This window comes from Ciona intestinalis, unplaced genomic scaffold (genome assembly GCF_000224145.3).
Source record: "Ciona intestinalis unplaced genomic scaffold, KH HT000100.2, whole genome shotgun sequence".
In the NCBI taxonomy this organism is placed as follows: domain Eukaryota; kingdom Metazoa; phylum Chordata; class Ascidiacea; order Phlebobranchia; family Cionidae; genus Ciona; species Ciona intestinalis.
In genome coordinates, this window is record NW_004190422.2 from 1 (window position 1) to 13438 (window position 13438).

Sequence of the window (13438 nt, forward strand, 5' to 3'; positions counted from 1 at the left end):
ATGAAATCATCATTTAAATCATATTCAATAAAATATTGCGGAAAATCACAGATGAATTGTGACAACGTTCTGGAAATAATGGATTGTTTCTCATCATTTAAACTGCAAAAAAATGTAGAATGTGAGCTAAACAAACCAGAATATCTACTGTGGTAAATTGGTCTATTTCATACTAACACTACAGAACGATTTACAAATTTGCCAATTGGGAAAAAGTTTTTATACCTCAATAGTGCACTTGTTTCAGGACTATGGTTGGCTGAATCGACTTGAAGTTTTGCAAACCAGGTATTAAAGTCTTTTTCCGTTCCACATTTAATGCCAGTTTGGCTTGTTTTCTCAAGAGCGTCTATGATTTTTCCCTTTTCTGAACTTAATTTTATTGCAGTTTGAAATTTGTCTTCAAACTCTGAAAGAAAATATTTATAAAAATCTTATATTAATAATAACTATATTTGTCCCTTCGATTGCAGCAGTGAAGATTAAAAAATATTTAAAACAAAAAGACAAGATATAAGGGCAAAACAACAGTTGTTAAAACACGCTTATAAGGTTAAAAACATATTTACATTTAATTGGAAGAACAAAAGCATGGTTGTTACACCTGGATAAATTTCTAAATAGCCGATTTTTTTAGTTAAGGTTGATACTGGCTGTATATATACATTCGTTGTAAGATGTTTATGAATAGCATCAGTGTATAACTTGCATATATGCTTTCATTTGATTTTTATGTGCTCCAACGATTACCTTTATTTGATAAATGATTCAGCTGTTGACTTTTTATTTCATATTCTGTATGACAAATGCAAACAGGACATTTCCATTCTTCTATTTTGACATGTTCGAAAGATTTTTTCGGAACATTAATGCACTTCCGGTGATACCATCGGAAACATATGTCACATCCAATCTAAAATATAATTTATTAACATTTAAATATAATGAAATCTGAAGAAAAATATGTTAACTCACCCAAGGTGATTGAGTTACTTCCTGTGAGCTACCACACACACTGCACAGGGTTTTCAGGTCATCTAATGAAACATACACCCCAAAATAATTTTTTATTAGATTTATAACAATATTAACTCTTTTACCTGAGTTTTGTAAAATTTTTACAGCAATACTGTATCTTAAATTTATTAATTTTTTTGTTGTCGAAATGTATCCTCTTTCTTATTTTCTTCTTATTGCTTAACAAAGCTTCGGCAATCTGTACAATCAAAACAAAGGAAAGCAGTAAATAATAAATATTAATAGCCAACATAGTCAACACTGGTAAAACAAACAAAAAAGTACTCTGTAAGATGTCTGTAAAAAAACAAACAAATTACAAATTCATATTATATTCTGCCAAAAGTTGTACTAAGCACAATTTAATAAACAAAAATATGGTTTAATTTATTTACCTTCAACACAAATATCCCACAGCTAGAAGAGTCTGTTTGTTTTGGATGGGTTAATTTGCCCTGTGTCCATATTTTCCTTAAAAGCTGATCGTCAAATTTGTTGTTGCGAATTTTGAGGTAATTTCTGTTTAAGGCAAAAGAAATTTTATAAATGCTAAGGTTAATCAGCAGTAACCATATCTATTTATTAACCTGAATTTTGCGATTACATCAGTGATGCAGTTTTGAAAGGGTTCCACTAAAAACATTGTTTTGTTGGCAAATGAATGTACTGCAAGGAATATAAAATCACATTTACAAACTGATGTAATAATAACTGAAACATTATTAAATTGTTACATATTTAACAAAGTTTCGAAACATATTACCAGCAAATTCCAATGATTTTCAGGTTATATCCTCCAATCAAAGCTTTATACCTTGCAAAGTTTACTTGTAACACATACCCATGTTAAGAAAATGGCTCAAAAAACACAAATTATTTAAAACTTACATTTTTTAAATGTTTCTTTTTAGCACACTGTTGTTCTCCTCGAGAATACAACCCACTAAAAATGTATCCAAGACATATACATCCGTGTCCCTTGCCAGTAAATGAACAAAGAAGTCTATTACCTGCAAAGAATTGCAGAAATTCTTGTCTGTAAAATCAGTTATAAAAAACTGCATCATAAAATTATAAAAAACTGCATCATAAAATTAAAAAAGCAGATTTTAAAATTGATACACACAATTCCAACTCACTGAACCATCTACCCATTCCTTTGCGCCAAGTGTGCAAAATGAGCTATGCCGAAGCAACAAGGCTCTACTTTGTAGTGATGATACAATCATATTATTTTGAGGGCAACTCCACAACTTTTTTACCTAAAAATAAAAATGTTAATAATTTCCTCAAAAAAGAATCAGTGTGTTAAATACTTCAGAAATCTCAGCCAGAGGTGATGAAAAAATATTGGTGGGTTTCTGGATTCGAAATGATATGGTGGTGAATGCGATACCAGAATGGGTAATGGCACTACTGGGGGTGTAACATCACAAGAACAGATGATGACACCACTGGATCAGGCGATGACACCACTGGAACAGGGGATGACACCACCGGAACAGGGGATGACACCACCGGAACAGGGGATGACACCACTGGATCAGGCGATGACACCACTGGAACAGGGGATGACACCACCAGAACAGGGGATGACACCACAGGAACAGGGGATGACACCACCGGAACAGGGGATGACACCACCGGAACAGGGGATGACACCACCGGAACAGGGGATGACACCACAGGAACAGGGGATGACACCACAGGAACAGCGGATGACACCACCGGAACAGGGGATGACACCACCGGAACAGGGGATGACACCACCGGAACAGGGGATGACACCACCGGAACAGGGGATGACACCACCGCAACAGGGGATGGCACCACAGGAACAGGGGATGACACCACTGGAACAGGTGTGGGCACTATATTAGGTTTCGTTTGTAATCCTCTGGCTGTAATAAAAACAGATGGCAGTAGTTCATGGAGTATACTCGGTAAGTAAAATAAATGTAATACTCACACTTTGTTGGAACCACAATACCGTCATCCGTGTACTCCAAGGTATCAAATTTTCTTTTTAAAATTGATCTGAATTTTTGGTTGATTGATTCATTTTCCAAATGAATACAAAAACGACTGATGAACAGAAAATTAACCATATCCATTCCACAAAATGAATACCTTCAGTTGGAAAATAAAAACAAAGCAATTACAAAACAGGAGAGAGGTTCTTATTTCACAAAACATTTAGAAAAAGTTAAATTCACCTGTCACGAGCCATGTCCGCATTTCTTTGTTCACAAACACTAGTGTTCACAGACAGGTTCGTATTACGAATATCTCTAAATGATTTAGTTGGTCCCTTTTTTTTACTCTTGTTGTGAAATGCATCACATAAACTATAATGTGCAGTTTCAATCGTTGTATCGATTTTAACCATTTCGAGAGTCCCAGCTTTTTCTCTTTCTAAATTTTCTTTATTCCAGGGGTAAAGCATTCCACGGTAAGGTGAAAACAAACCTGGGCTTCTGTTTTCACCATGCAATGCCACCTTTTAACAAAAAAGGAAAATACCACGTTTAGCTGTGAACAATATTTAATATCCCTTAATTTGATTTTGTAGCATATCAAATATATAAACAAGTTTACCTGGGATGGAATATCTGAGATAACAACACATGGTTGCTTTGAAAATGCTAAAATGGCATCAATATAGTCCCTGGCAGATTCTTGACGTAACAGGCATTTTTTGTAAATGCAGACACCATGAATGCACCGGAAATGTACAATTCCACCTTAAAACAGCAAATATTCAAATTTCAATCTTTTTGGGTGTATAAGTATAGATAATTATTCTATCGCTCAAGATTTACACACATTCAATTTTAAAATGTTGTCTTACCACCACACTTCTTAATGCTTTTGTAAGCTTTAGGAAATATTTCTTTGAACAATATTAGCTCCTGTAGCTCGTTTACCATATCTTCAGTGCTTCCTGAAGGTATTCCAAATTTTTCGCAAATTTCTTTTAAATCTTTTGAAGATGACTGCCACATAAAACAGTTATGTTATTACATATTAACAAGAATAGCTTTGATTTGATTAATCTTACTGATTTTGGTGAATGAAGTGCAGTTAAGATCTCTTCGTGGCTAACTTCTATTTTTGATTGTGCTTTATTTGGTTTGGCCTTTTGCAATGCTGAGCCCTTTTTAAATTCTGTATTTGGAAGTTGACATGATTTTCTAACTTTTTTTCCCATCCACGGTGCAACTGATCCATATGTTACATCCACTTTCCATGGGTTTGTTGTTGAACCTAGATAATTAATTCATATTAATCATAGAATAAAAAACTATAACTACACAAGGTATTATAAAATCACCTACCAAAAAAACCTCTTCCAATCATCTCATAATGGTACCTCTGCCAAGTCTCATCGACATTTATATTTGCACTGACAGGCAGCACCGGTTTCTTTAAACTGCTTACTACATTACAAAATTGTCATTTAATACTGTTATAAAGAACTGACAATAAGGAGATAATATTAAATATTATTTGTTGAAAAATACATAAAAATGATAAACTAACCTGGCCGAAGACATGCATTTCCCCAATTTCCATCACCAACTACTATATCTGGTTTTGTGCCACAACGAATGCATGTAAAATCATAGTTTATGTCTTGTAAAGCTATAAAATGGTAAATCCCATTCCGAATTGATGAAATCGGTAATGATATATCATCATCAAAAATTGTTTTTAAATTTCTCTCCACAGCTACATGATTCTGTGCAAATAGAAAAATAATTTAACTATAAATAAAATATTAATTCATACTTTATTACAGTAGTCAAATAGTCATTCCTTGCAATAATCACATACCAACCAACAATTACTAAAAATTAAACATTTTACCTTTAAACCTCGAATTAAGTGATGACAAAGTTTAATGGTTAAAAGAACATGGTTGTTAAAGTTGTGGATCCCACTTTTATAATCTTGAAACCGGAAAGTTAATCCACAATTAATGCAGTGTTTGCGGATTGTTTCCACACCTAAATAAAACATTTTTCTAATAATTCTATATTAATATAAAAACATTTTTTTTACTGTGATGTGTATATTTCAGTGTAATACTGGTTCTTATTAGTAGAGCACCCTACCCCATTTAACGCCCATCCCATACACTGATGCTTTATTGGGTGCCAGTTCTTTTAATATGCCCTTGCATGAAGCACATAATTTCTCTGCTGCAATCAGTGGTTGTCCAGGACAATCCTCAACCAGCAAATCTTTGCTAAGTACAGCTGGAATTCTTTTTTCTTTTAACATGTATTCCATGATAAATACATCATTTTGCTGCAACTTGTTCAACAATCTAACAAAAAAATATAACAGTGAAAAGGAGTTTATCACCTAAGGTTACATTTACACTACGCTACAATTTATTTAAACGTTCCAAATTTAGTATATACCTATCTTTGGTGTCAGAGAACAACTTCTTTTGGTGTTGGAACATGTACCATTTTGCAACGTATTCATGAACACACGATCTCATTTCACCAGAAACAGGACATTGGCAAGACCAACTACCAACCTGAGAGTCAAATGTCACTCTGACTCGCTGGAGTTTACTATAATATTTGATTTCTTTGGTGTATACGGAGTAATATTGGTTTCTATTACTATATCCAAACAGTCCAAAATCCGCATGTACAATCAATGTTTGGGAATGAAGTAGGCTGCTTTCCTGTAAATGTTCGCATCGAGCTTTCGAATCTGCTGATATTAAATTTATTTTGAGAAGTTCTTCAAGGGAACCTAGATCTAGTGAAAGCTTGGGAGCAATAGGCAAATTTCCATCACTAGCAGATTGAAGATGTTCACACTCAATTGCAGGATTGGACAATGCGGCAACCCTCATCATATCCATGCATTCCTGATTACAACAATGTATCAATTTCTTCACAATGCATTTTTGTACGTGAATTGGTGCCATTAACCCAGTATTGGAACGTGCTATGAAAAAAATGCCATCTTTCTGGTTAATGCAGAAACCGGCCAATTTATTGTGCAAATTATGCACTATTGCTTCATGTCGCTGAAGAGATGATGCATGTTGGTACTGTTTCTTGCAACTTGTGAAACAGCATTGATAAGTTTGGTTTTCCTTTTTGGACTTTTCTTTTTCGAAAATATCTAAAAAAACAAATCTTAAATAAACAAATTCCCCAAAACAAAATCCTATTGTTTTTTTTAAATCTTTACATGTATGATAAGTACCATGTTAGGTATTAAGAAAAGAAACAAGTAGCCTACCATATTCTGTAAGTCCACCATGAGCTTAGTTCACTACAGCTGCTAAATTAAGTGGACTTAGACTCAAGGGACATAGTGGAACTAGGAGGCATAGTACACTTAAATCAATTAAAATTCAAGTTCAAAAAAGCCAAACAAATGGTTACAATTAATAAAACAATGCAAAAACGTGGCAAAAAAATACCCAATAGACTTGATCCAGATTTTCCCAGTTCACTGCTTCTGTGTAGCTTTCCATAGCAGCGTTCTGGTTAAAACAAATATATCTTAAACAAATAGAAAAGTAATCTTAACAAAAATTAATTAAATCCTCAAAAACTTTAACTAAACAATTGCACTATAAAGTGCTTTTGTTCAAATAGTTAAGTAATTGATGATTAATTGATAATGGTGTGGTTTCAAATCTGAAAATTTAGTCTAAAATTTATAAACATATATTATTATTATTTGATTTTAATCAATAGACAATAAACGCTCGAATCAAGAATTAAGATATGTGCAAAAAAGTCGCCTAAATAAAACAACAAATATAAGAACAACAGTACGAGAAACGAGGTTCTATGTGACCACTTACATGCTGAATAGTGTGTTAGACAAATTTAGGCGAAGACAGCAGTCAGCAGGGGAAAATGTAGGCTGCAAACTTTACATTTAAGTTAAAACATACAGCTACAAATAAATGTTTACTGATTAGCCTATAATATAGTATGGTGGGGTAAGATGGGACACCTTCAGCACATAATATCAAAATATCCTGATCGTGTTTCAATCAATTTACAACGATTCATTAAATTTTTGAAGATACGGTTTTATAATTCTTTAAATGTTCTTTGTTTACTACCAAATGGTACAGGAAAATGGAATGTCCCTCTTTCCCCACGCTACTATAATTTTGTTATCTATGTACTTACTGGCATGAAGTTCAAAATTGTATTTTCTTGTTACAAGCTTGCCACACTTTGGACAGTGAAAATGAGATCTGAACCTTTTACCCTTTACTCTTTGAACATTTGGTGCACACGATTTTGTACAAGGATAACACTTAACTAAAAGAAAAATATTTAATGGCACACATTGAACATGATTAAGATAATACAAATAAAGAGAAGTACTTACTCTTTTTGTCTTGGTCGGTAATAGTAATGGGTGTAACATTACCACTATCAACTTTTGTATTCATATTTTGGTATTTGAAAATCTGTTAAAACCGAAACGTTTTACCCTTAGTTTTTAGTTTTAGTTTTGTAAAAACAATTGAGATATAAACATTAGTAAAATAAGCAGGAGTCAGTGTGGCTTTAATTGGGAATGGTGGAAACCTAAAAATATTGTTTTAACCTTATAAAGTTTACATAGCAAAGAAACTAGCTCAGCAGGTTAATTACTGTAGATTAACTACAAGTTGCAAAATATTATTAATACAAAAATGTTTCAATTTTGTCCCACCACCCCACATTGTAGTTTTGTGGGTTTTTTTATTAATAAAGGTATGATAGTACTAATTCGTGGTATCGCTGGAAAAACGGCATATAGTAGGACGGGGGAAGATGGGACATTTAAGCACATATGGCCCAATATTTCCAAAATCAAAACAGATAGTGGTTTTTTAGGTGATACCAGAAACTATTACTATAATTCCTTTAATAATTGACAACAATTCAAAAATGTATAAAACACAGAAGGAGTTTTAGTGAATTTCACAACAGGTGGAATTTTATGAATTCGAAAATACACAGGCTAAGACTGGACAGTTTAAAATCATTGTAAAATTTGATTAATAAGTGTATTTATTATTAGGAATACACTTAAATAACACGAAATAATAGTTTACACTTTAAAAATTAAGTTAATAAATTCTTTTTTATTGGTATAGTTTTTAACATGTTACCTACAGTATATTCTTATATGCAAGTGACTAAATTTTGAATAGATGTTCCATATATTATGTTGTTATTCTATCAATGCATTAAATTTGAATCACCCATAAGGTATTAATTATTAAATAAAGTAAAGTTTTTAAAGTGTGACAATAAAAACCTACAAAGCTACAATGTTGGGGAAGGTGGGACACCAAATTAAAATATTTTTTGTATTAATACTATATTCTGCAACTTATAGTTAACCTACCGAATTTAACCAGCTCTACTAGTTATAAAATTCCATCTGCTTAACTGTGATTCAGCAAGCATTTAAATTAGCATCATACCAATTCGCGTTTTTACCTGTTTAAAATGTACTGTTTCCATTTAAAACATTTTTTAACATTTAACAATAACCATAGGTTTTGAAGCGCGTTGTATAAAGTCGTTGTAATACTGTGGAATAATTCTGAAACTTTAGGTGGGTCCGTAAAAAAATATTCCTTCCTTAAAAGTGTCCCATATTGCCCCACTTCACTATATGTACCGTACAGTTTGTTTGTTCGCTAACTCCCTTAAACATTCTCATATGCTCGATTATAAAACGTGCCAGTTTTCCAAAACTAGCGGTACGAAATCAAAACTGTTTATAACTTCGAAGATAAGAATTTATGTGAAACAATGGCGCTTCGATAAGCAAATTATTTTTTTAACTTTATTTTCGTTTTTACATTTTGCATAGGTACATTTCCACCATCTGCACTGTTGGCGTCGCTATGGCTGATTACGTTAGATATCAAGCTGTGTCGATAATTACCAGTAATAAAATAAACACCTAAATCACTTCATTATTAGATTTGCCTTTGCTATAGTATTGTTCCATTTTGTAAAGCAAATAATATAGTTTGCACTTGGTTTTCTAACATCGGCGGTACGAAATCAAAATAATAAAAGATAATAAATTATATAAAGCGAAAGCGCCTGATAAGCAAACTATTATTCTCAACTTTCTTTTCGGTCGCGAGCACCGAAGGAACCTGCTGCATTTAAAAAGTCTTAATTAATCAAAGCGTATCAAGCTGACACCACATTTAAACTGTCCACCATTTTGTTTTACACCGAGCAGAATAAAGGAAAAAGGTTCGAAGGCGCAAGGATAAACGTCAATCAAATGTCGTGTAACTAACATTGGCGGGCTTTTCTCCCCACTTTTAGCGGGCATTCACTCCCCAAGCCAGATGTTTTTCGCTACCGCCGGATGTGTTACTTTGTCAAAACAATTTATTCGCGAACAATTTATAAATAAGTTGGGATTGCGAGACAGAAGAAAACTTTCCTAGCGCTTCGGTTATGAAAATAATATAGTTTTTATAATATAATAGCTGTACATCCGTTATAATGCGCATACGCCCCCACACTACTGCGCAATATAAGAACAAACATAATGACAATTTGGTTCAAATTAAAAGCGACCCTTCGTTTGAAACGGTCTGGACCCGACGTTTAAATATCGAACTTAGTTTTCGATTTAAAACCAGCAGAAATTGATTGAAAAATATGCTGTGTATAGTACAAACTGAACATTATATTCGAGCAAAAGAAAATAATGCTAATTGCGAACTATATTCTTTGTCTTTTCTTTACAAGGTACAACAATACTATAGCAGAGGCAAATCTAACAATAAAGTGATTTGGGTGTTTATAAAAGGGATTTTATATTTTTTCCGCATCGCCAATTAATTTATTACTAACGTTTTACTGATTCATTCCGGTAAATTTATGCCCAAAAAATGTTATTTTTCCCTGGCTTCCCAATGCAACAATAAGTCAATTTGCGTTAAAGTTCACAGTGAGACACGACGATTAGAGAAGTTGCAATGGAATTTAATATTTACCTTCGCATGTAAAATATTTTTAAACATTACAGAAGCCGCGGATAAATTGTTTTGACAAATAATTAACACATCCGGCGGTAGCGAAAAACATCTGGCTTGGGGAGTGAATGCCCGCTAAAAGTGGGGAGAAAAGCCCGCCAATGTTAGTTACACGACATTTGATTGACGTTTATCCTTGCGCCTTCGAACCTTTTTCCTTTATTCTACTCGGTGTAAAACAAAATGGTGGACAGTTTAAATGTGGTGTCAGCTTGATACGCTTTGATTAATTGAGACTTATTATACCTTGGATACTATCCTTGGTTGGTTGCTTTATTGGGGTATATCCTTATATGATATTGATCCGTAAAACAGTTGATTCCAAAATGTTTCTCACCAGAGATAGTTTGCTTATGTATTTCTCGTCTCACTAATACTCGTTATTTTGTCAGCGTCATTCGACTGCGTATTTTTACGTCGTATGCAATCTGGTAGCTTATGATAATGTAAATGTTGTTGCCGACACCTTGTTTGAAACAGTGTCGCAGCAGTTTTACCTGTATTTTCAAAATTAACTTCGACAAAACCGCCCAATATTAAACACAAAAACCGCCCAATAAAAAAATTGCAACGCGTATTCGTGGGACCAAAAGAACAGTTTTGGAGCAAAATCATAAGTGATACGATTGCTAAAGTAAAATATCAGTTTTGTGGTTCCCTCATGTAGGTGATCTTGGAGTTCTCTATATGTGTATTTTATTACATATAGTTGGGTTGGGGAAGATAGGACACTTTGTAAAATCAGAATTTTTAATTTGCCATGTATTTTGAATACCATTTTATTTTGGTCTTATTAGGCTACGTCTAAGTTTAAGTTCTCTCTCTCCTGCTTATTCCTATAGTAGTGGTCGGAAAAACTAAAATTTTGGCGGCAATTAAAGCAGACGCAAGTAATTGTGTTAACGAGGTGAATCCCGGTCATTGGCAGAATGCAGAGATGTGTTTTAGAAAATGTACCGCCTTAATTACGTAAATAAAACCATTTTCTTTGACTAAAACGGGTTACATGGAATAGTTTAAGAGCAATATCATGGAACGACAAAGCCGCTGCAGAACAAGTGTTGCTGTTTTTTTAACTAAAAACGACTTGCGACATTAGAAACCGTTTTTTGCTAAACCTTGGATATTTTCTTTATAATTAGCATACACAACTAGCTTTATGAGACTAAATTAAACTGTGCAAAATATATCTAAGCTTCTTTATAACCCTCTGAAACTAGTTTTATCGTTCATGGTCTCAAACTGAAAAGTTTCATCGGCTTTATTATATATGATTTAGCAGTCATTTAAATTAGCACCTTGCAATTTTGCTTTTTTTACCTGTAAAAAAAGTTTTTTTTAATAAACAACAAATGAAAGTCCGTAAAAAAAATCCCACCCGACAAAGTGTCTTATATTCCCCTACCCTACAAAATCTCCTGTCATAACACTAAATTTTCTGCTGTGTTATGCCCCATATAATATTATAGTACAATGGGGGAAGATGGGACACTTAAGCACATATTGCCAAACATTTTCAAAATCAAAATAGATGACGGTTTTTTGGTAATACCACGAATTAGTACTATCATTCCTTTATTAATTGACAACAATTTAATAAAACATAATAAAACACACGAGGAGTTATTCAGCGAGCCGCACAACAAGTTAAATTTTAAAAATTCGAAAACACACAGGATAAGATGGGACAGTTTAAAATCATTGTTAAATCTGATTATTAAGTGCATTTATAAATAGGAATATACGTAAATAACACGAAATAATACTGCCTGCTTTGAAAATTAAGTCTAACTCTAAACATTCCTTTTCTTGCCCTACTGCTATAGTTTTTAACACGTTACCTGTACAATATATTATTGCATATAACAATTGATATTGTTTGAATGACAATGGGTAATGTTCGAATTTCAATGGATAAATATTGTATCCTACAAATGTATATGAACTTGTAATAACAGAAAATTGATTATAGTGGAATGGGGGAAATGGGACACCTTGAGCATATATTGTCCAAATATCTTAATGGTGTTTTATTAATTAACAACGGTCTATGGGAGTAGTAAGAATACGATTTTTATATTCTTTTAATGTTATTTGTTTCACCACTAAACAAAACAAGAGTGTCCCATCTTGCCCCACCCTGCTATATTCAAAATGATTATAAAATTTAGACTCTATAACGTTTACAATTGCAAATACCGTTTTGTTTTTTAACAGAAACAACAAATATTTTTAAAAGAAAAAATACAGCGGGTAAAGAGAAAACATTAGTATGAAATATATTTTTCAGCAGCTTAATGTATTATTTTCCTTTAAAATTTAATAACAGACAGTTATTAATAGCACCAGTGTATGAGATGTGACTCATAGAGGCAACCAAACATTTTTATTATAACTTTGACTCGACGTTGATTGATTATTTTCACACGCAGTACGAAGAAGACAAACAGGACATTTCCATTGTTCTATTGTGACAACATGTTTGAAGGAGTTTTCACGAACATTGATGCACTTGCTGAAATACCATTAGAAATCTGCCTCAAATCCAATCTAAAATATAATTTATTAGATTTTAGAAAATATATATAATAAAACTGTGGTGTAAGATGGAATAGTAGTGTAAGCACCAAAAACCCATGTTTTTTGGTTGTATTTTTAAAGGTAACAGCACTCCAAACATAGTCTTTTACCTGGTTTCGTAAAATGTTCACACTATAATACGGTGTTTCAATTTGGTGTAAAAGTTTCTTTCTTGTTTACTTCTTGGTGTTTAGCAAAACTTCTTTCTGTAAAAAGCAAGGCAAAAGTAGAAAATGGCAATAAACAAATTTCAATAACTAAACACTAACAAATAATAAGTTTACTGTATAACATACCAAATAAAAAAAATTTTTTTTTTAAACAAATGCGTTAATCCGGATTCCGGAGAAATTATAATATAGTTCTGCTTTCAGCATAGTTTCACTATGCTTGATTTTAAATTTGGTAAACAATCTGATCCATTTATTTGGCATGTTAAACTGGAAGCCATAAGAAACGACTAGTCATAATTCTAGGTGCCACGGCAGATCTTTAGTGCCACGGCTTCTAAATTTTAGCGCCGCTACTTTTAAATTCAAGGTGCCACGACAAATATTTAGCTGCGGCTTTAGTGCCACGGCTTCTAAATTTTAGCGCCACAATTTTAAATCCCAGGTGCCACGACAGATGTTTAGCCGCGGCTTTAGTGCCACGGCTTCTAAATTTTAGCGCCGCTACTTTTAAATCCCAGGTGCCACGACAGATATTTAGCCGCGGCTTTAGTAAATCCCAGGTGCCAAGACAGATATTTAGCTGCGGCTTTAGTAAATCCAA

General features: G+C 33.1%; 2 protein-coding genes and 1 long non-coding RNA gene across 4 annotated transcripts; all 3 read right to left on the reverse strand.

Annotated features, from left to right (window-relative positions):
- LOC104266586 lies at positions 1–2479 on the reverse strand. 2 transcript variants are annotated; one of them, XR_003396831.1, is made up of 9 exons: positions 2334–2479; positions 2157–2279; positions 1605–2027; positions 1413–1536; positions 1101–1216; positions 976–1037; positions 751–913; positions 226–409; positions 1–102 (listed from the first exon to the last, which is right to left on the reverse strand). XR_003396831.1 is itself a non-coding variant. In XM_026838620.1 (6 exons), exons 2-5 carry the CDS (start codon positions 1658–1660, stop codon positions 832–834), a joined length of 378 nt encoding a protein of 125 aa, XP_026694421.1. In that variant the 5' UTR covers positions 1661–2027; positions 2157–2479; the 3' UTR covers positions 383–409; positions 751–831. The 2 variants fall into 2 exon arrangements, 1 of the variants encoding a protein (XP_026694421.1); XM_026838620.1 differs by lacking the exons at positions 1–102; positions 976–1037 and having other exon boundaries at positions 383–409; positions 2157–2479.
- On the reverse strand, positions 2477–8835 carry LOC113474030. The gene is made up of 16 exons (XM_026838622.1): positions 8514–8835; positions 7408–7489; positions 7203–7337; positions 6476–6538; positions 5448–6171; positions 5136–5350; positions 4888–5027; positions 4561–4759; positions 4356–4457; positions 4079–4284; positions 3869–4013; positions 3616–3761; positions 3234–3517; positions 2987–3147; positions 2552–2918; positions 2477–2492 (listed from the first exon to the last, which is right to left on the reverse strand). The coding sequence occupies exons 1-16, from the start codon at positions 8535–8537 to the stop codon at positions 2477–2479; spliced, it is 3009 nt and encodes a 1002-aa protein (XP_026694423.1). The 5' UTR covers positions 8538–8835.
- A 3550-nt stretch (positions 8836–12385) lies between these two features.
- On the reverse strand, positions 12386–13358 carry LOC113474028. Its single transcript, XR_182200.3, has 3 exons — positions 12961–13358; positions 12775–12870; positions 12386–12634 (listed from the first exon to the last, which is right to left on the reverse strand). It is a non-coding gene; the product is annotated as an uncharacterized LOC113474028 (long non-coding RNA).
- Between the last annotated feature and the right edge of the window lie 80 nt (positions 13359–13438).